The sequence below is a fragment of the Balaenoptera physalus genome, assembly GCF_965194825.1.
Source record: "Balaenoptera physalus genome assembly, chromosome: 12".
NCBI lineage: Eukaryota > Metazoa > Chordata > Mammalia > Artiodactyla > Balaenopteridae > Balaenoptera > Balaenoptera physalus.
The window spans coordinates 15399315-15423906 of NC_138897.1; the positions used below are offsets into that span (position 1 = coordinate 15399315).

At 36.9% G+C, this 24592-nt stretch overlaps 2 protein-coding genes across 2 annotated transcripts in view; one reads left to right on the forward strand and one right to left on the reverse strand.

The window, feature by feature from the left end:
- LOC309639979 (glutamate decarboxylase 2-like) overlaps positions 1-24592 on the reverse strand; it is a 150187-nt gene that overhangs the window by 111465 nt on the left and 14130 nt on the right. The window lies entirely within an intron of this gene.
- On the forward strand, positions 1382-10231 carry MC4R (melanocortin 4 receptor). Its single transcript, XM_082417976.1, has one exon. The coding sequence runs from the start codon at positions 8763-8765 to the stop codon at positions 9759-9761; it is 999 nt and encodes a 332-aa protein (XP_082274102.1). The 5' UTR covers positions 1382-8762; the 3' UTR covers positions 9762-10231.

A 24592-nucleotide genomic window follows, 5' to 3' on the forward strand; every position in this document is an offset into this window, starting at 1 on the left:
CTGGGAAAACTGGACAGCTACATGTAAAAGAATGAAATTAGAACACTTCCTAACACCATACACAAAAATAAACTCAAAATGAATTAAAGACTTAAATGTAAGGTCAGACACTATAAAACTCATAGAGGAAAACATAGGCTGAACACTATGACATAAATCCCAGCAATATCCTTTTTGACCCACTTCCTAGAGAAATGGAAATAAAAACAAAAATAAACAAATGGGACCTAATGAAACTTAAATGCTTTTGCACAGCAAAGGAAACCATAAACAAGAGGAAAGGACAACCCTCAGAATGGGAGAAAATATTTGCCAAAGAAGCAACTGACAAAGGATTAATCTCCAAAATTTACAAGCAGCTCATGCAACTCAACATTAAAAAAACAAACAACCCAATCCAAAAATGGGCAGAAGACCTAAACAGACATTTCTCCAAAGAAGATATACAGATTGCCAACAAACACATGAAACATCATTAATCATTAGAGAAATGCAAACCAAAACTACAACGCAATATCATATCACAGCAGTCAGAATGGCCGTCATCAAAAAATCTACAGACAATAAATGCTGGACAGGGTGTGGATAAAAGAGAACCCTCATACACTGTTGGTGGGAATGTAAATTGATACAGCCACTATGGAGAATAGTATGGAGGTTCCTTAAAAAACTAAAAATAGAACTACCATACGACCCAGCAATCCCACTACTGGGCACATACCCTGAGAAAACCATAATTCAAAAAGAGTCATGTACCAAAATGTTCATTGCAGCTCTATTTACAATAGCCAGGACATGGAAGCAACTTAGGTGCCCATCATCGGATGAATGGATAAAGAAGATGTGGCACATATATACAATGGAATATTACTCAGCCATAAAAAGAAACGAAGTGGAGTTATTTGTAGTGAGGTGGATGGAGTTAGAGTCTGTCATACAGAGTGAAGTAAGTCAGAAAGAGAAAAACAAATACAGTATGCTAACACATATATATGGAATCTAAGGGAAAATAAAGGTCATGAAGAACCTAGTGGCAAGACGGGAATAAAGACACAGACGTACTAGAGAATGGACTTGAGGATATGGGGAGGGGGAGGGGTAAGATGTGACAGGGTGAGAGAGTGTCATGGACATATATACACTACCAAATGTAAAATAGATAACTAGTGGGAAGCAACCGCATAGCACAGGGAGATCAGCTCTGTGCTTTGTGACCACCTAGAGGGGTGGGATAGGGAGGGTGGGAGGGAGGGAGATGCAAGAGGGAAGAGATATGGGAACATATGTATATGTATAACTGATTCACTTTGTTATAAAGCAGAAACTAACACACCATTGTAAAGCAATTATACTCCAATAAAGATGTTCAAAAAAAAGTTGCCTAAATCAGAAATCTAAGAATCACTCAACAGTCTCTCTTATGTTTCAGTGGCCTTGTTCAATCCCATTCACTCTAGCATGTGAATCCTTCTGCAATAGCAAAATACCCCTCACTTCCATCCCCACTCTGACTGCCCTAGTTGAAAGCTATATGATTTGAGGATTAGAATATTCCATTACACTTCTAAGTAGTTTCACAGTTTGGAGACTCGTATATTCCAAGCCATTCTTTACTCTACAGCTAGAGTGACCTTTCTAAAAACATCTTGTTTAAATCTTTCAATGTCTTACTGGTGAGATAAAGTTCAAGCTCTTTAGTATGGTACATGAAGCTCCCCAGAGCCTACTAGCTTTCCATTTCTAAGGTTTATTATTTATTCTCTTTTGCACTGAATTATTCTCCATTCAAAACATCCCCATACCCCTGCACACTGGTAATATTTCACACATCTTTCAACACTCTACTAGACCATCACCTATTCTTTGAGTCATTTCCTGACTTTCTCTATCACCTTTCAGCAGATGCCTTCTATTGTGATCTTACTGCACCTAGTTCATACCTCTATTATGTCGCAAGATACTTTGAACTGTGCCTGTTTACTTTTCACATTTTTTCCCCATTCAACTGTGCCCCCATGGGCAGGATTATGTATTCTTTATATCTCCAGAACATGTCATAGGCTTGGGCACATACACAGTAGTTACAGTGAACTATTGGCCATTTGATCATTCAATAATTATTTATTGAAGTCATAGTATGTTCCAGACACTGTGACAAGCAGTGAAAATATAGCAGTTAAGAATGCAGACAAATTGCCATTCTTATGGAGCTTCCATTCTAACGAGTCCAAAGAAACAATATACTTCAGCACTCATATATTGAATTATCACTATGTCCAGACGTAGTTACAATATTTAATGAATATTTTAATAGATTGAATTTTCTTAAAACTTCCACCTATGTGATAACACAAGTTTCTCATTAAAATAAAATTTTAAATATACATAATGAGTGATAAAATTTGGTCCCAAAAGTCAATATTTAAAAATCATTGTTTCTATTTCATTTCAGTGATAAGACTTTTTAGGAAAATTAAATAAAATCAGGAAAAATCACATCGATAACTTTTCTCCCCATGAACTATTGTTGTTTTGTGGTTGAACAATTCTGAATTTTTAGCTGTTTTTCTGAAATATACTATCACCTGTTCAGCTCTGGGACAGCGTATCCTAAAAGCGACATAGACAAATTACAAAGCCTCCAAAAGTGAGTGACTAGAATACTAAAGAGGTTGTTATTCATGTCAAATAAGAAATGACAGAGAAATAAGGAAGGTTTGCCTACAGAAGTTGATGAGTGTGATACTAATGATAATCAAAGCTCACACCTATAGAATATTTACTATGTACCGGGTACTATCTAAAGCCCTGAACTTATATTAACTCATTTAATCTTCTACCTTAGCTGAGGGCACTTGGCTCACAAGTGGCAGAGCTAGGATTCTAACTGAGTTCCCTGAATCCTACACTCTTCTGTTTCACTACATTAGGCTGAAGTAAACCAGCAGCAGAAATGATAACTGCTGTTTATTGTCATGTAGAAAATTATTAGGAGTCCTTTAAAATCCTGACATAAAAGTGTTAAATTGTTGTTGAGATAATGAGCTGAGCACAATGTGATCAAACGTGTGCATACTCTCAACCTGTGACACCATGAGTGTTGTGAAACAAAAATTCATATGTTGAAGCTCTCACCACCAATGCGACTATATTTGGAAACAGGCGTTTCAGGAAGTAATCGAGGTTAGATGAAGTCATAAGAGTGGAGTCCTAATCTGATAGGATTGGTGGCCTTATAAGAAGAGGAACAGAGAAAGCTCTCTCCCTCTCCATGCACCTGCACCAAGAAAAGGCCATGTGAGGATGCAGCAAAAAGGTGGCCATCTGCAAGCCCAGAAGAGCGCTCTCACCAGAACCCGACTATGTTTGACATCCTGGTGCTGGACTTCCGGTCTCCGGAACTGTGAGAAAATAAATTTCTGTTGTTGAAGCCACCCAGTCTATTTTGTTATGGCAGCCTGAGCTAACTAAGATACATGAGTTAAGAAAATATTCACCAATCTCTAAGTGCTTTAATTAGTACTTCAGATGGGGGGTGGGGGGAATGCAAATCTTAGGAAAATGATATAAACACCAAAATATAAGATATAAAATATAAGGCTATAAAGGAAAATAACACTAAATGCCCTTTCCAGTGCAAGAAAATAAATGGAAAAATGGTAAAAATAAATGTGCTCAAAGCCAAGTAGAATGAATAAACTTGGATTATATTATAGGACAGTAAAGTACCAGTATTTTTTTCAAATTATCTTTTTTTTAGGTTAGAAAAAGAGTATAAAAATTGCCTGCATAGTGTTATCATAACACACTTCCTCAGAGCCTATGCTTTGGGCTGTTAATCCAAATGGGAAAAAATAAATTGGGTCCATACCAAGTGGGGTCTTATTCAAGTCAACTTCTCTATTTACCTCAAATTGGATTTTTTTTTATTTTTTAAGAATGAACCAGTGGTTTTTTTTTTTTTTTTAATGTGATGATCCATTTATTTATTTATTTATTTATTTATTTATTTATTTATTTATGGCTGTGTTGGGTCTTCGTTTCTGTGCGAGGGCTTTCTCTAGTTATGGCAAGTGGGGGCCACTCTTCATCGCGGTGCGCGGCCTCTCACTATTGCAGCCTCTCTTGTTGTGGAGCACAAGCTCCAGACGCGCAAGCTCAGTAATTGTGGCTCATGGGCCTAGTTGCTCCGCGGCATGCGGGATCTTCCCAGACCAGGGCTCGAACCCGTGTCCCCTGCATTGGCAGGCAGACTCTCAACCGCTGCGCCACCAGGGAAGCCCCAGTTGGATTGTTTTAATGGTGGCCTACAAAGGGGAAAGTGAAGTAGAAGAAGCTAGGATTCCAGTATTTAAATGCCAAGTCATATTAGCATTTTCTGACATTGTTGGTTCAAATAAGTTGACAAATAAAGAGCTAATTAAGCTGGATTTTATTGAAGCAACTCTTTCCCCTGTTCTAGTTAAATAATTCTTGAAATATCAACATTATCAGGAAATTTTATTCAATATTCTTAGTTTCATTCAGGTTTAAACTTGCAGAGCCCTAAATGTACAATGGTTGGTCCCTCAAAAATATATTTATTCTTAAACTTGTACATGAAGAATTATAGTCTGCACAAACCTGGTAGGAAAATCCAATAGCCATCTTTGTTACCCAAAAAGAAGAATAATGCCATTCCTATGCTCATATGGCAACACTGCTCTGTTTGAGCATTTAAGAATGTAGTTTGTAATAATTCATTTTTAAATGTCTGCCTCCCTCGAACTTCAAAAAAAAAAGATCAGTTATGTTCTTATCTTTGTTGACCCTCATGTCAGTGTAAGACATCAAATAGACATAAAAAAGTGTTGGAATAGTGACTAAATAAAAAAAAAAAAGAAGTAATGATCTAAAATGTTCTTAAGAGATTGAAATAATGGGCAAGGTTTAATATGGTGAACTTGAATAGTAGTAAATATAAGCCCTCAAAACAAAATTTTAAAATGTTGTATACAGAAAATATGGATGGGCAGAAGTACATATTATGATTTTATCTCTATATGAAAAAACAGTTATGTTGTTACCAAAAGTGCTAATGAATCTTTAATGTATATTCACAGAATGATAATGTATATTCATAGAATCACTATTGTGAAGTAGTGCCATATCAGAGTGTCTAAGATAATTAAGGGGTTTTAGTCCGTCTCAGAATGCATCTCAGGAAGGCTAAAGACCTCAGGAGATTTTTCCTGGGAGGGGAAAAAAGGCTAACAGTGAATATAACTGTTTTCTATATTTGAAGGACAATTATATAGCAATGGGATTATATTTATTCTACACAGAATAAGAAGTAGAACTAGAACCAATAGTTAGAAACTGCATGAAGATTTTGGCTTGATATAAAAAAGTATTTTCCAATAGCCAAAGCTGTCTTTAAAAAATGTTTCATAACTTGGAGCTCGCTGTTCATTGGCTATCAAGGTGGCTATGGAAGAACATAAAATCACCAAGGACACTGAATGAAAGTTTAATTCAATTTTTAAAAATTTTCTACAAAATAAATTCCCAAGAGGGGTATGTGGTGATGAATTACTACGTGCCTGTTAATATGACTTGCACTGAATTATTTTTGTATTCTGTGTCAAGGGGAAATTTTCAAATAAAGGTAAAATCATGACTTTCACACAAATATAAAACATATATTAAAGATTTTGTCAACTCATTATTCATGAGGGAATCGAACAGATGTTAAAACCAGTTCAAAGGGGAATCCAAAGAACAGACACGTGTATAGATCAGGAGTAACTTAAGTGAATTTATAAATGGACTCAAAACGGGCTTCCTCCAGGAGGGGAAGGAAATATGTTAAAACTCCATCTGACAGTTGACTCAGGAAGAAGGTTATACAGAGTTGACTATCCGATGCTTAAACATTTCAACAGATTTCTTCCCTATTGCTTGCTTATTAGGTAATTCACTACTCATGCAAATCCAAAATGGGAGAAAGGATTTTCATGTAATTTGGGTTTGCTGCTTGTAAACAGCTCCATTAAAAAGTTTCAAAGTCAAGGTAATTTATGCTAGCTGCTGTGACAGGTAAACATCAATATTTCAGCAGCTTAACAGTAATATTTATCACTTGCTTGTATCACAGTTCAATGTAGTTGGTGGGCCAGGGTGTGGAGGGAGTTGGAGATGTGAGTTGTGTTCTGTGCAGTTATTCAGAGACCCAGGCTCCTTCATGATATGGTTCTGATATCTATAACATGAGGCTTCAAAGACATTCTGCAGTCATCCACGAGGAGACCAGAGGGAAAACGTGTAGACTCTCACAAAGGAGATAACAATGCTCTCACTTGTACTGGCATTCCGTTAGTTAGAATTTAGTCCCACCCAATTTCAGGGATGGATGGAAGATGTTCATTTAACTCAATGCTCAGGAATAATATTTAACATTGCCTCTGTCGCAAAAGGGAAGAAGATAAAGCCCTTACCTAAATAACTGAAGACTTAAAATTAACTTTGAAATAATTATTTTTTATTGTCCCTACTGTCAGTAGTCACAAATTATATAGAGCTAAAACCAAAAATAGTCATAGCAAGGAAAAACACTATAGAAAATGTCATAACCTGGAGTTTAAATTTGAAAAGTAACTTTCTCACAATCTTTCAAACTTAGCTTACGCAAAACATTCAGAAACTCTGATATATAACTAGCCTCCACTCATCTTGGCTTGCATAAGTAAAGTTACCAAGGTATGTGTGGGTTTAATTTAGAAAGCCTTGGATTAATGAAGTAGATAAGCTGCCTTAAAAAAAAACAAAAAACGAAAAACTGAGTTCAGAATTCTCCACATCTTAGCCAATGCTTGTTATCTTTTATTTTTTAGATAATAGCCATCCTAACAGGTGTGAGGTGATCCTTCACTGTGGTTTTGATCTGCATTTCCCTGATGATGAGTGTGGTTGAGCACCTTTTTGTGTGGCCATTCCTATGTCTTCTTTGCAGAAATGTCTGTTCAAGCCCTTTGCCTATTTTTAAATTGGGTTATTTAGTTTTTTTGCTATTTAGTTCTTTGTTATTCCGTTACATATTTTGTATATTAACCCCTTATCAGATAGATGGTTTGCAAATATTTTCTCCCATTTTGTAGATTGCCTTTTCACTCTGTTGATTGTCTCCTTTGCTGTTCAGAAGTTTTTTAGTTTGTTGTAATCCCACTTGTCTATTTTGGGTTTTGTTGCCTGTAATTTTGGTGTCAATTCCAAGAAATCACTGCCAAGACCACTGTTAAGGAATTGCTGCCCAATGGCTATAAAGTTTCAGTTATGCAAGATGAACAAGTTCTAGAGATCTGCTGTACAACACAATGCCTATAGTTCATAATATAGTATTGTGCACTTTAAAATATATTACGAGGGTAGATCTCACCTTAAGTGTATTACCACACAAAAAAAGGAAACACAAAAGAATACAAGGAAATTTTTGGAGGTAATGAATATGCTTAGTACCTTGATTGTGATGATGGTATCATGGATATATGTAAATGTCCAAACTCATTAAAATGTATATTTTAAATATGTGCAACTTTTGTATATCAATTATACCTTAATAATTCTTTAAGAAAACCTGAGTATTGCCTAGTTATTGATCTTTTTCTTTCTGAGTTCAGAGTAAACATAGTTTACATTAATACTATATTGTTTTTAAATATCGTGGATGAAAATAAAACTTTTCCAGCTATGATAAAAGAAATTCTACGGAGAAATATCCAATATTAGTGCATAAGAAATGCACTCCTTCTTGAGGCTTGTGATAAATTGTAACTACCTACCTATTCCTTCCATACACAGCATAGTCTCCTGTATTATTACATATTCTCCCTGTGTTTCAGCTATTTTAAATTGAAGCACTACTGCCTTTGTTCTTAATTCAAAGAAATTGAGAGGGTAAATAAATTCAATGTCCTGGCCAAAAAGGCAGTGTATCTATTTCAGGAACACACACACACACACACACACACACACACACACACACACACACACACTCTTCCTTTAAATAGGAATAAACCTGGGTGCCTCAAGATTACTTGTTGTGATATCAAAGAATGTCCTCTGGGAACCAAGCTGTTTCCCTTAAAAACTTGAAAAGGGAAATTCAGTCTCTCACATCCTGCTCGCTTCCCGATTCCACAGGCTTCTGCATCTGAATCAACGTTGCCTGCAGTTTGCATCTCTGGAACATCATCGGTGTCTCACAGACTCCACTGGACTTGGATTGGTCCAGAGGAAGCAGAGAAGGAGCCACTCTGAACATTTTTTTTTCCCTTCACACACCATAAAAATCAGCAGCAGCTACTAACAGTCAAAGCACAGCTTCAGGCTGGGAACTGATACGTCCGAGAGGCAGCTGATGTGAGCATATGCACACAGATCTGTCTCCCAATAGCACAGCAGCTACTAGGCAAATTATTTTGAAAAGACCTGAATGCATGCGACTCAAGTTAAAGTAGAAGTGAGAACAAAAAAGCAAACAGCAGACTCGACTGAATGAGCATCTTGAAGCCTAAGATTTCAAAATGATGCTGATCAGAGTCGGACCTGAAAGAGACTAAAAACTCCATTTCAAGCTTCGGAGCACGTGACGTTTATTCACAACAGGCATGCCAGTCTCAGCCTTGTAACTTTCAGACACATAAAGACGTGGAGAAAATTGCTGACGCTACCTGACCCAGGAGGTTAAGTCAATCCAGAGGGGATTTGAATCCACTTGGTGCAGGATGAACTCTACCCATCACCATGGAATGCACACTTCTCTCCACTTCTGGAACCACAGCACCTACGGACTGCACAGCAATGCCAGTGAGTCCCTTGCAAAAGGCTACTCGGACGGAGGGTGCTACGAGCAACTTTTTGTCTCTCCTGAGGTGTTTGTGACTCTGGGTGTCATAAGCTTGTTGGAGAATATTCTGGTGATTGTGGCAATAGCCAAGAACAAGAATCTGCATTCACCCATGTACTTTTTCATCTGCAGCCTGGCTGTGGCTGATATGTTGGTGAGCGTTTCCAACGGGTCAGAAACCATTGTCATCACCCTACTAAACAGCACGGACACGGACGCACAAGGTTTCACAGTGAATATTGACAATGTCATTGACTCGGTGATCTGTAGCTCCTTGCTTGCATCAATTTGCAGCCTGCTTTCGATTGCTGTGGACAGGTATTTTACGATCTTTTATGCCCTCCAGTACCATAACATCATGACGGTTAAGCGGGTCGCGATCATCATCAGTTGTATCTGGGCAGCTTGCACGGTGTCGGGCATTCTGTTCATCATTTACTCAGATAGCAGCGCTGTTATCATCTGCCTCATCACCGTGTTCTTTACCATGCTGGCTCTCATGGCTTCTCTCTATGTCCACATGTTCCTCATGGCCAGACTTCACATTAAGAGGATCGCCGTCCTCCCAGGCACTGGCACCATCCACCAAGGTGCCAACATGAAGGGGGCGATCACCTTGACCATATTGATTGGGGTCTTTGTTGTCTGCTGGGCCCCCTTCTTCCTCCACTTAATATTCTACATCTCTTGTCCCCAGAATCCATACTGTGTGTGCTTCATGTCTCACTTTAACTTGTATCTCATCCTGATCATGTGTAATTCCATCATTGATCCTCTAATATACGCACTCCGGAGCCAAGAACTGAGGAAAACCTTCAAAGAGATCATCTGTTGCTATCCTCTAGGTGGCCTCTGTGATTTGTCTAGCAGATACTAAACGGGGCCAGATGAGATGCTAAACACAAACATAAGAGACTTTCTCCTTCTCATACATACAACTTGAACAGTGTGTTTCGGCAACAGCTTTTTCTTCTGTGTAAGGCATCGGTTGAGAAATTCTGTTGTATAAATTTAAGTTTATGATTTTTGATGTGAGAAAGTGCCCAGTATCTGTGTATTTTTAATGTCATGCTACTTTTTGGCTATAAAATGTTAATCCATATTACAGGTTGTAGGCACTATGGATTTATAAAAAAGAAAAAAGTCCTTATGAAGAGTTTAACAGTATTTCTTTCTTGTTATTCACAAGGATTTGACACTTTGCTTGTTTTAGTAACATGGAAATCACAGCTTTGTTAAATATATTCTAATAAATGGTTTCTTATGTTACACTATACAACATTGAAATGTAGAGATTTGATTCTAGCATTTAGGGGAGAAATATTGAAGAACAGATGCTTAATCATTTTTAAAAAAAGCTGAAATTTCAAGTAATTTAATAAAACTTGCTCATTCTGCTTGTGCAGAAATAGAAATGAAGCTTCTATTGGGAGAAAAACAGTTACTTTTAAAAAAGGGGTATTTTTGACTCAGAAAACCATGAGTGTTTCTCAAAGACAGAGAGATTAATTTGCCCAAGCAAAGAGTCTGATATTCCAAGCAGGCAATTCAGTTTGGGAGAGAAAAACAGCAGCTATGGGAATTAGAGTGGCCTGGGAAAACTAAGTTAACATGGCAAGCTAAACTTCCTGATACCAAACCATTTCCAGCCACCGCTAATAAAAACAGAGTATAAGGTCTTTCTGCCCCTTTAACCAGGGACCCAGAGTCTGCTGAAATGTCCAGAAAAGGTGATGCGCCACTGAGATCGGCTTCTACTCCCTAAAAAACTACACAATTCATATTGAGTTCTTTCACTTTTCACATGGAGGTGACTTGTTTACTTATTGCTTATTTTTTGAACTGGAGTTTAAATACTCACTATCAAAGATTTTAGCTTTGAAAACTAAATCTATAGCATAAGTTTTTTCAGGTAACATTTGTAAAAAATCTAAAATAAGGCAACTTCCTGTGCTGGAACATTGTGAATAGGGAAAAAGGCACTACCTGAACCCCAGAAGACATCATAACATAAATTAGCCTTCCACAACTATATTTTAGAGAGTAAATACTTGCTTTGCTCCAAAATAATCCCATGGATTTGGCTACTGAACAATAAAATCTGTACTTTCCAATTTGTGTGTACTTTAAGAGAGAAAATATATTAGGCTGAGGATTACCAGTAAACTATCCTTTGATTTAATTTATAGTCTCCTCAAATGCTCATGGGCAGGGATAACACGCAAAGGTACTGCTTAATTCAAATACAAGTGTTTTACATATTGACAGCAAGTCCTGAGAAACACTTTCAACACTTATGTGGAAACATTAAAGTACGTAATCAGTAAAGTTAAAGCTTACACATGAAAGGTGATACTGAAGCCTGATTCACTGCAATGCCTCTATTCTGAAGTAAAAATAAGTGTGAGGATTTAAACACAGACTAAAATAATGGAACCAAAGTTGTAGCAGGACACAGATGGTGTTTTTGTCCTTGCTATTTTTCCTGCTCGTTCTTTCACGTAGTGATTGTGAGGAATCCCAGAGGTTGGAGACACAGAAGAGACCTAGTAGCATGCCCCATCTTCTGTGGTGTCTGTCCTTCAGTCCATTCTATTTCTCTGTCCAGTGTCATTTCAGATGCTGCTTGTCCACTTAGAACCAGCCCACTTCTCCCACTGAAAGGAAATCAGTCTCCTTCATCCTGACTTTCACACCTCCTCCCGGAGCAGTTTACAGGGATGGGGTGAGTGTTAGTCATGAACCTGTGTGCCCTGCCACCCTCCCCTATGTGCCCAGGGAACAATATTATGCTTCCGTTTCTTTTAAGTGCTAAGACTGTGTCTTACTCAGTTTTTCCTGTTCCCCAAATAGTCCTCTATTACGTTACTTCCTATTTCTCCAGTAAAACCAATATTCTCCCAGAAGGATACCTCATTATCACTCAAAGTCCACAGTTTACATTAGAGCTCATTCCTAGGTGTTGTACATTCTGTGTGTTTTGGAAAATGTATAATGATGACATGTATTATAGTGTCATACAGAACAGTTTCACTGCCTGAAAAATCCTCTGTGCTCCACCTATTTGTCCCTCTTTCCTTAACCCCTGGCAACCACTAACTCTTTTACTGTCTCCGTAGTTTTGCCTTTTCCAGAATGTCCTATAGTTGGGATCATACAGTATGTAACCTTCTCAGATTGGCTTCTTTCACTTGGTAATATGCATTTAAGATTCCTTCATGTAGTTTTATGGCTTGGTAGCTCATTTCTTTATAGTACTGAATAATATTTCATTGTATGGATGTAACACAGTTTATTTATCCAGTTGCCTACTGAAGAACATCTTGGTTGCTTCCAAATTTTGGCAATTGTAAATAAAGCTGCTATAAACATTTGTGTGTGGACATAAGTTTTTAATTTATACCAAGGAGCAGGAATTAACCTCTAAAAGCTTTAGTATAAATACTGTGATGCATGTGTTTATCCTTTAATATTTTGTTAAGGGTGGTTAGTTAGCATTTACAGTATGCTGGTCAGGAGTACATAGTCCAAATGTATCTGATAAGCAGCATCAGATACCTTTATTGAAATTTTCACCAGAAAGTTCAATGAAATAAAAAATATATTTGAAATGATTTTTCATTGGTGAAATGAGTGATTTTCAAGACCTGTTGTTGACTTGAAAAGTTGTGTAACAATCGCCATAACTTGCACGAACAAGGTTTGCCTCTTGCATTTCTGTCCACTTGGCATCTGGCCTAACACTTAGACTCTAAGAGCAGAGCTGCAAATAGTCCCCACCTGCTTCAGAAAAAAGTCTTTGTTGCCCAAACTAAATATTTTGAAATTACTAATCTACTTATGTACCTCCTACATATTACTTTCAATAACTCATGAGCAATCAGAGTCATTATTCTTGGGTGATAATATTAAGGAGCATGTTTACTTTCCCTACTGAGTGTGTTTCTATTATGTAAATTTGCTACAATGAACATATTGTGATATTTTATTTTTTAAAAAGCACACAGACGCATTACAACAGAAAGATGGTTGACGGAAATATCATTGCCAAATTACCAATGATTTGTGGAGAAAGAGTAAACATACAAGAAATTAGGTTTGAGCAAGAACAGATCTTAGCTATCATCTCATCTAACCCTCTAAGGCTCAGAGAGACTGTCTAATGTCACACGTGAAATCAGTGGCAGCATCAAAACCTGAGACCCAGTTCCTGACTCCAGATTTCCCTACCACATTTTAAGGGCCTCCTTCTGTACACAAGTACAGGTTTCTAATCATATAGACCTATAATTGAGTTATGGTTACATCACTGTTTAGCTGTGAGATTTTGCTGTAGTTTTCTCATTGTTAAATGTGCATAACAATACCTGTCTGATGGTAATCTTAAAAGGATAAAAGACAATTATAAGATCAACGATTAAAGTTCAACAAGATAGTGCCCAGTACATATAGGTACTCAAAAATGGTAATTATTGGTATTTTTAAGAATACAAAGTAAATGAATAAACCCATGCATGAATGAAGACTTAAATTAGTTTTGCCATCTTTCAACCTTATTAGAAAATATACCTAGGTCTTGGGCTTAATTATGTATGTTTTCTTAAACTACATTTAATAATTTCCTTGGATTTGACAGAATTTTTTGGTATAAATGGATATATTTTAAACATAGTAGATACACAGGCATACCTGTATTCTAAAAGGATACTTTTTTTTTATCATCAATAGTGCTGTTTAAAAATTTGCAGTGCCATATTCGATACTGGAAAAGGCTAATTAGAAAGATAATGTGCCAAACATGAAATAACCAATCAGCCCATTTCTTCAAAGACTAACTGATACTCATTAAATTTTAGGCCATCAATTGAAGTGTTAGTACAAGAATAACATTATCTCAGCTGATGTTGATATTAAATGTAAACCCTTGAAAAAGAACCATAACTGATTAATTTATAGTCACACCTTGATGCTCAATTATTAGTTTACCATGTATTGATCAAAGCTATGTGCTTAAGAGTAGAAAGAGCATAGCGTTTGGACTAGAGGAATATTGGGTTCAAGTCTCAGATTTCCCAGCTCTAGAACTTTGGACAAATATCCTGAGCATCTATAATCTAACCTTTGAAATGAAGATAATATCCATCATCTCATCATATAGCTAATGACAAATATTAGGTAATGTAAAATTAGACAGTCCATTGAAAGGATCTAGTACTATACTGCTTGTCACTATAGGTATCTATTAGTCAAACTACACTCAAGAGGTTGACAGAACTTAGACTCCAGAGGAAGTTAAATGGTGATACTCACTTGGATAGCCTCACTTCCCTAGCATAGAGAGACAGGAATCCATTCAAATCTGTTTTCCCCATTTCATTTATTTCTAACAAGTAAAAATAAATCCCTATGTTTATTATTTTAAGTATAAGGAAAGTTTGAACACTCCAAAATAATTCAAGGCAGTTAGTGGGTGGAACTGGGTAGGAAGACACACATTGTTTCAATGGCTTCAGTAATGTTGTAATTCCTGTGTTGAATAATGGGTTTAATGTATACTTCATGCTTCAAGCTTATTAATATATGACATATAATCTTTCATATGTATTCAATATTACATGAACATTAAATGAATATAATGCATTTATTTTGTAATGTGCTTACTGAGAGGGAACATGCAAAACTATATTTGCATAGAACAAATAAAGGAGTCCTAGCACGATTTAATGCTGCCACTTCAGGGGGAAAAAAAAAGAAAAGCTTTGATCTATGATAGTCATGGTTGAATTGGGTCCTGGGTTAATGAAATTAGTAAATCAGAGTTTACAATTATTAACTGTGTTTTCACTGACAAGAGACCCTGGAAGCCCCTCAAATAGAGCCAAATGGAATATTTCAGCAACTTAATCAGTGAACAATTCAATGAGGTTTTGTATGGGGCTCAGCTGCAAATGACACTATTATGGTCTGATTTCTAAACCTAAAGTTCAAAACAGTGTGAGAAATTTCACTTTTAAATTCAAACCATCATTGAATAAAATTTAAAAGTGAAAATATAACAATAAATTTGGTCATAATTTCACTTGAGGGAAAAAAACACTTATGCTAAAATTTTATCTGTGAAAAGTTTAACTCCTTAATTTAAAATGTATTTTATTTGTAATGCTGAAGTTTCAAAATGGCCCCATTAAAAACAACGTATGTGGGTTTTCTATAAATCTCACAATATCCTGGAGATTTCATTTGAGGACATGCAATATTCATATTTTTACTGAGTTCGTTCATTCAGGAAGAAAGCAAGAAGGCTTGAGAGTAATTCTTTTTGTGATTTTGTTTACACAGGATGATTTATGTAATGTGGAAAATTGTGCTCTGGTTATAATTTGAACCTACTAGCTATAGCTGTTAGCTACTTACTGTCAGTATCAAAAAGAAAAGCTATACACTTTCATCTCTGCCCTACCTCTAATCTTCCTCTCTAAGCCATCACATCTCCATTTTCTACATCAATGTCTTATTTTCGCCTAAAACTCAATGTGGCTGAAACAAAAGGGTTCATTGACACAAATCTGACTTCTTTTTACTCTCTTTATGTTTTCATCATTTCATCGTTCTCCTGGGAACAGAAACTCAAAAGTTCAGTCACATTGTGCTTTCACTCCAAAATGAAATGAAATAAATGAGATTTTGAAAAAAGATCAGTGTATGATGCCTGACACAAATGGTTGGGCCTTTCTGTGTGTACAATGGAGCAGGATGGAAAGAAAACTGACTTCAGCGGATTTATAATTCTTGTTGGGCAAAATAGGAAGACAAGGACATGATTGATTTATCTGGGTTTGGTGGGCTTTTTTTGAGAAACCTGCATAAAAACCAGGCTCAGAGAAGCCTGGGATATACACATAAATTTTTTATCAGTAACTGAAGTATAGTTGATTTACAACGTTGTGTTAGTTTCAGGTGTACAGCAAAGTGATTTAGTTCAGATTCTTTTCCATTATAGGTTATTACAAGATATTGAATATAGTTCCATGTGCCAAACAGTAGGTCTTTTTTGCTTATCTATTTTATACATAGTAGTGTATACCTGTTAATCCCAAACTCCTAATTTATCCCTCTCTCCCCCCACTCTTTCCACTTTGGTAACCATAAATCTATTTCCTATGTCTTTGAGTCTATTTCTGTTTTATAAATAAGTTCATTTGTATCATTTTTTTTAGATTCCACATGTAAGTGATATCATATGATGTTTGTCTTTGTCTGACTTACTTCTCTTAGTATGATCATCTCTAGGTCCATCCATGTTGCTGCAAATGGCATTATCTCATTCTTTTTTATGGCTGAATAGTACTCCACCAAAGGAAATACATATAAATGTGATAGCTGTGAGCATGTAGAGAGAGATAGTGGAAGATAAGAACATGAGTGATCCCTCAATATGTCTTACAGCCTGCAATTCCTTCCTCCCATTGTCTCCTAACCTCATTCAGGTGGAGCCTTCATCCTCAACACTTGCACTAAAACTGCTCTTGCTAACGTGACCAAGATGCTTCCAATGACTAAATCCAATGATCAGTTTCATTCTTATTTTATTTAGACCAACACAACTTTAACTTGTAAGTCACTTCCTCTTCCTTACTGTATTTGGTTCACAGGACAACAAAATCCTTGGTTTTCCTCCTACCTCAAAAGTATCTTCTCAGTCTCCTTTGCAGATTCCTCCTTTTTTCCCCAAAAAAACCTATGGAGCAGAATCCTCCATAGCTTGGTGCTTTGTACTGTTCTCTTCTCTTTGGTCATTTCAACCAGTATCAAAGCACTGAATACTATCACTATTCTGAAGACTCCCAAATGTATATCTTCAATTTAGATCACTTCAACTATCACTTCTGAATGTCTATACTTGGATTTCTAAAACAAATTCTGTCTTAGTTCAGGCTGCTATAATAAATTACCATAGACTGTGTGGCCTAAACAACATTTACTTCTCAAAGTTCTGGAGGCTGGGAAGTCCAAGATAAAGGAGCCAGCCAGTTCAGTTCCTGGTGAGAAGATTCTTCTGGTTGCAGATGGCTTCTTTCTAGCTATATCATCACCACATGAAGGGAGAGAAAGAACTAGCCCTCTTCCTCTCTTTATAAGGACAAAAATCCCATCATGGGAGCTCCACCCTCATGACCCATTTACCTCCCAAAGACCCCCATTTCCAAATACCTCCACATTAGGACTCCATCATATGAATTTTAGGGGGACACAAACCATAGCAGATCCTAAACTTACGAGTCTATTTCAAACCCCTGGTTTTTCCACCCAAAACCTCTCCTTTCACTGCTTTGCCCACATCAAACAATGGCAACTCGATCCTTCCACTTGATCAGAGCAAAATCTCTGGAGTCACCACTAAGTTCTATTGTCTTATACCCCTTTTTGGATCCATCAGGATATATAATTGGCCATATCATTAAAATATATCCAGTGCCTTCCCTCTAGCGCCTAGAATGGAGCATGTCTATAAGAAGCGCTCAATAGATATTTTATGAAAAAAATGAAGGAATATGCAAAAATGGAAGGAAAATAAAGCTAAGACTGGATGCCCTGTTAATAGCAGTATTTAAGGGGTTAGTGTACAAAGAATAGGTCATGAAGTCATTATCACAGGGGTGAAAGAAGAACTAGAATGATATGACTGAAGCTGAGGGAGGGCTGAGTTTTAAGGAACAAGTTGTCAATCATTTCAGTAAAGGAAGAACTGAAGCGATGTTCAGAAAATTTTCCAACTAGAAATCTAGTGTATTTCATTTGAGAATAGAACTGCAAAGATGACTAAAGTTTCGATGAAATGATGAAAAAATAGAAAACATGAGAGGAAGAGCCAATTTGCAGTAAAATATTGAAGCAGATACCAGATGTTTTGGATCTCCCGTGGAAACATAGAAATAGAATGGGAGACGAAGGGGTGTAGAAGTAGAGTACAGACTCTTCTGTTAACAAGCTGTATGGAATAGAATGGGGCACATGATATCAAGGGATAATTTTCTCAAAATGTATTCACTTCAAGGAAGATCCTCTGCAGAGGCAAAGAACCAATACCGACTAAGAGGCTGAAAATACTGAATATTTACTGAAAACTCTCAGTAGTACAGCTAAGTCATTTCCCCATAATTTTCCATAAATGGTTGCCTTTTCTTTTGAGTTATTTTTTTTCCTAGTTACACTAAGAAGTAGCTCTGTGAAGAGCTCTACTTCTAAACTGTACCTTCCCAATCATCAGGAGATGAATTTGAAATGCCAACACCTCCCTTACCCCAGAGGGAAAGTGACCAGCCCAGCACCCACCTGGGGTCAGTGACTTTAGTAAGGTCTAAGCGTACTCACCCTTTTCTGTCCAGAGCTAATGTCCCTTCAGAATAGTCTTTCTATCATTCCTGGCTGGAGTGAAGGTTTCTCTGACTCAGGATGACCTGCCTACACATCAAACTAGAGAGCTGGAGCCCCAGCTGCCAGGGAAAGTAAACTTTAGCACCTGGCAGAAACATGCTGAAACCGACTACTGCTGTGTACTTTCGGCAGCAGAAAGGGTAGGATCAACCCTCTCAGGCATCAGTGAGAGCCAATGCGATTGCAGGAAATGCATGAGACAAAGCAAGAGGCATGTCAGCACACACACACACACACACACACACACACACACACACACGTGGCCAAGTGCGATAGAGGGCTGTACTTAGATAAGATCCTGGCTTAACTGCCCTTTTATTAAAATGCTTCCCTAAAGTAAAAGCAGAAGGGTCAACAACCCATAACCATACTCAAGAAGCACTGATGGACTGATCACCTTCCCATCTCCTCCTCTGTTAGCACAGAGGCCGCGTCAGCTGACGTCATAGGGATGCCCATTTTTGCTTGATGTATTCATTTTGACACTTTGGTAATTGGTCCTGCATTATATTGCTACATTTTGTATTTAGATGTTCTGCTACATAATGCATTTTATTGTAAACATTTGAAAACAGGGTCTCGCCTTTTTGTAATTATTTTAAATAAAAGGAAGATGATCAAATTCAGAGAGACTGAAATAAAGTTAAATACTGAATATTAAGGAGGCCTTCACTTTTAAAGCAAAATATGGAAGAATATGCACAGAAAATTCTAAAGGACACTACTGAATACACATACACAAATTGGTGTCCAGGGGTGTGGAAAATGGTCCAGTTGAGATGAGTTTACTTCATTTAAGTCAGTAATTTCCTGTAATGGGTTTGTTAACCATTACACTTATCCTGCTATTTGTGGATACACTGAAATGCTTTATCATTACCTTCAAAATAAGAGTAAACAGGTTGCCAGGAGGAAGTTCCTAAGAAGCCTAGTTAGCAGAGGTTGTCCATTGGTACCGCTGGTCTGGGAAACACTGCCAACTGGGGATTTATAAACCAGGCAGCTCTGATTTTAGAAAAAGTTACTCATTAAGAGGAAGAATGATCAATTAGCCAGAAAGACTTCAATATAGACCCTTCACAGTGGTCTATCATTTTTTAAAACAAGTCACAAATATCAGTGATAGGTCAGAAAATGAATAGCAGGGCACACATCACTTGGCAGGAAGCACCATAGTGCGGAAGTTGATTGAAAATTTCAGGGAACTTTATGAATCAAGGCTATCTGGATTAATTTAACCTAAGGATGGAGGAAATGGGGGATGCCAGATCTTAATTTGATTATTGTAATCACAAGGGGATGGAAACTCTAGAGCAGCAAAAGACAGAATGTGGCCCAAGAGGGTTGCTTATCATGTGTTTCAGGTGTGGTGCCAATGAACAGTACTGTCCTTGACCTAATAGTCACACCCTTCAATTACCCGGTCGTTCTGGGATTCAGAGTTGGCACTGGTCCTTCAGAGACCAGATCATTGGGAGGTTCTCTTCACCTGCAGAAGGGTCTCTGCAGGCTATCCCTGGCCACCACTGTACCAGGCTTTTCACTCCTTTTTTCCTCTTCTTCGGGAAGATATTACAAACTCACTGGGACATATTTCTCCCTTCATTTATTTTTTGGTTTGTTTCTTTGTTTTCACAGAAACATAAAGGACAAAAATGGTCCTTTCTAAATAAGGGCTATTTATTTAGAAACACCAGGGTATGTGCCAACAATATTCCTTTCCCATTGCTTCAGATAAAATATTTATCATCCGGGAAGGAATAGCTAGATGCCTGTGAAACTTACTTTTTAAAAAGTGTTCTGTACTCACAGTTCCTAGTACATGATGAAAAGGGACAAAATATTTTTATGGCAGCAGCAGAGAATTCTCTGCCCCACGAGGTGGGTCTCTCAGTATCCCAATCCTTCCCTAGGAGGCCAAATTTTTGTAGCTCTCTCTCTGAAAGTAAGTTACATCATGTTGTGAAACAATATTAGAAAGGTCTTTGCCATAAAGGACCCGGATTATTTTATAGTCTGTTGTAATTTTGTAGGATCTTGCTTCATCCAATATCCAGAGAAAATCTTCATCCAGGACAACACAATAAGTTGGTACCAACTCCTTCTGGCCAGTTTTATTTCTTTAATGTTTTAAAAATGGTAAATAGGCACATTCAGTATCCTGAAGATTTAAAGATTCTCAATCTACAAAGGGCGATGGATAAAAAGGCTGGCTGATGTAATTCCTGCCAGGAGGTGCCTTCTGCTACTCTTGTCACAGATGTACCTCCCTTGGATGCCTTCACCTCTTCAATTCTTTCTTTCCCAAGTCATTCTTCTGTTACAAAATTTGGGTCTTTTCTAGCTGATCTCCTTCCTGTCAGTCCAGGGCACCTGCAATATTCCCTGGGAAATTTTGCTATTATTAGACTGCTCTTGCGATTTCTCATCTAATTTATTCAATGATAAAACGCACAAATTTGGCAATACAGAGGTAAATGCATTCCCTTCTCTCGTAGTTTATCTACTGTAACAATTCTTATCATTTATGAGTATAATAAAATGGGTATTACAATCTTAAACTGTTTTTAAAAATGAAGACAATTTATTGCTCACATATTTTAAAATTTTACAAACAAGGATGGCTTCTGGTGAGACTTTTTCCGGAGGCTCAAGCAATATATTCAGGACTCAACTTCTCTCTGTTTCTCTTGTCAGCTTCCTATAGAAAGAGCTCCATCCACAGTCTCTGCACTGTGGCCTCTAGGTAGCTCCAAGGTCTCCATTCATAGCCACAAAACTGGGCTGCCTCTGTTTCAGAGCCTTTATTCTCACACCACATAGTGGGAGAAAGAAAATGTGTCTTCTGCCCAAGTAATGGAATTTTTCCTCCTGTATTGTCTCTGAATGACTCACTGCAGCCAGGCTCATGGGACGTGTCAATTGGCTTCCACCAAACAGCACCAATCCATGAAGTGTGGGGGAATTCCCCAAAAGATATTAGGGTACTGTTGGTGAGAATGAGGGAATGACAGCTTGGGTGACACCTAAGGAATGTTTGTATATTCGCTATAACATCTCCTGCATACACAGATCCTCTCAAGAGTGAATCCGTGGAGTTTTTATACAGGTCAACCTCCTTTGCTCAATTCCTTTAGATTTCAGTCTTCCCCTATGGGTAAAGCATTGCAACGAACACTAGCTCTCATGTTTTTAACTGCCCATTGATAAGATTTAGGAACATTTCTCTGAGGTCCTTCTTCTCCACATGTCCAAGCCCTAATTCACTCTCATTAGTCATTTTTTGGCCATTATATAAGGATTATAACTTATGATACTCATTTAAAACAGCTGTACCCTATTGCATCTCTAGTTAACAATAATGTACTGTGCACTTAAAAATTTGTTAGGAGGGTAAATCTCATGTTAAGTGTTCTTACCATGAAAGAAAAGAAAAGAGAAGAAAAAAAAACAGCTACTACTAATTTCTACCACACATAACATTTTATTCTTAGCAGTTGATACTCTACATGGGTCCTGGGGTTTCCTTTATAGTCTTCTGAACTGAACTTGATAAGAGAGAAAGAAATTGAGCTCCAGGGGTCCTGGCCAACCAGAACATAGGTATAAAAGTCAGACCCAATAAATTTTTAAAATATATTTTGAATGTCAAAGTTAATACATTAAAATTCTAGTTTAAAAAACCAAATAGCTTTCAATTCTAGAAAATAATTATGTCATGAAAAATACAAATCAAAATATGATTCATAGAATGTATAGTTACTTATCTTCTGATACAAACAGTTCTGCATTTTGCTGTTGGTAGATTTTTCTGCAATGAGACCCTTGACTTACAAAGTGTAGTCCTCAAATCAGCATCACTGGAATCACCTGAGAACTTGCTAGAAAAGCAGAATCTCAGGTCCTATATCCAACCGACTGAGTCGGAATATGCATTTTAACAAGATTCCCACATGAATTGCACATGAACTGGAAATTGGGAAGCTCTGTGCTGTACAACCGGAGTCTATCAGTTAGGATGACTTTAGTTCCAAGTAATTGAAAACCAAATAAAAGTGTCTTGATAATAGATGAGAAGAAAAGCCTTAATCTAAGTTTCCATCTTGAGAAGTTAGGAAAAGAAAAGTAAGTCCAGCCCAAAGTAAGTAAATAGAAGGGTACAATAAAAATAAGAGTAGTAACCAATGAATTAGGAAACATAAGGCACAACTGAGAAAATCAACAAATCCTCATTTGTAGCAAAAACAAACCAGAGTGTTCAAGGACATGTGTTTATTTTTTATTGCTGCAGAATACATTACCACAATTTTAGTGATTTAAACCAACACCCATTTATTAGCATAGCATTCTGGAGGTCGGAATCCTGGGCACAGTGTGGCTGAATTTTCTGCTCAGGGTCTCACTGAGCTAAAATCAGTCAAGACCATAATTCTTATCTGGGATTTTGGAAGATATTTTGAAGCTAATTAAAAATGTATGCTACCACATGCCCCGAGTTAGAGTTTGAAAACATAGAAAGGGATATCAGGATAAAAGTCAACATAAGAAAGAAGGGACTGAGGAATTAGGAAAAGTGAGAGAAGGAAGAAGAAAAGCAAAGGGGAAAAGGAGAGAGCATAAAAAAGAAAGGCAATATAACCAAAAAACTGAATTGTCCCAGGTAGACAATGATAAAATACCACACACTATATTTCCTTAAAGACCATTTAGTAATGTTACTGGCTACTGCAAACTCATCTCATATTCAGCACTGTGACATGGCACACATAACATATGCCTTTGAATATCCTGTAAAAGAGATGGTTCAACACAAATAAGTTTGTCTAGCTCTATCTCCTTTATGGAATCAACCCATACAAATTTAATATCCTTAAGGTAAAAATATGATGGAAAACATCAAATACCTTGGCTTCTCTTTTCTCTATGAAGTGGGAGGACCAGATGAAGAAGAAGATGGTGGAGCAGAGGGAAGAAGGGCAGTGTTAAATTTTGGGGGAAGCTTGTAGAAAAAAGAAAAGAAGTGTGACTAAAGACAAGTCAAGAAATGGCTACATGCTCTGGACTGCCCTTTTGAGTTGAAAACCAGGATATGTAATGACATCAAAAGACATGACCAAGCAATTTTCTCCAGCAGTTTCCAGACTCTTGGACAGAACAATAGAGAGCGTAGATGAAATCAGAGAGGCTATGGAATCAGAAGTTCAAAACAATGAAACTAAACCTTGCAAGTGATGCTCATTCAACTGTGTGTGTTTAAATAAGAATTTATAGTCATACTACTAATTAAAAGGAATATAAGAAATATTGAAAATGATTGAATACCAAAATGATATGATTCCAAAAAGTTCTAAAAATCTGTTATAAACTACACAAAGTTTAGTTTTGTGGAAAGAAGGTTAAAAAAAGTTTGGTTATAAAATCATCTATTATATTTCATTTTATAAACCTTAGCACCTTCAGTGTTCATCACTGTTACTCTTCTATGGGAACAAATTGCATCCTTTCAAGCAGTATTCCTAGCAATTATAAATCACAAACTGACTCAAATAGATGCTAAAAGATTATGGGATATATCCCTCAAGGATTATGATATAAAAGGCTTACTGGAAAACATATATACATATAAATACACATACATATATGTTTTCTAGTAAGGCTTTTAGATCATATATATGATATGATGTGTATATATGATGTGATTATAGCTATATATGTAAAATCTACATATATTCATGTTAAAAAATTTTGGGGGGTTATTATTTAATTTTTCTAAATAGTTAATTTATTTTCATGATTAATAGTAATTAAACACCTTTATCCAAGCCTGTAAAGGGAGATACTCTAAAAGTAATTACAACTGAAGCACTAAAAGTAAGAAAGGAGAAAAAAGAAAGACAGAGTCAATTGAGAGCTTACTTACCGACTTTTGCAGATTAGGTTATTTACACTCAATAAGTTTATCTCATTGACCTCACTTGCAGTCGCATAATTAATGATCTACTTCTACTCTCTTCTCAAAAGTTCAGACTACAAAACTTCTACATTAATCACCTGCAGCATTTCCCTTTGAAAAATATGAGTTTTTAAATTTGGTCCCAAAAGTAAGTCCTCAGACAATATATACTGCATAGTTTCTGGATAGTCAGATAACTCAAGCAAATTATGGGATACATAAGCAGATGAAACAAAAACAAGTACAATGGACACAAACTGAGATGGGTGCCCCACTCACAATTCTGCCAAGAGGTCATGATGATGCTGTAGAAACACCTG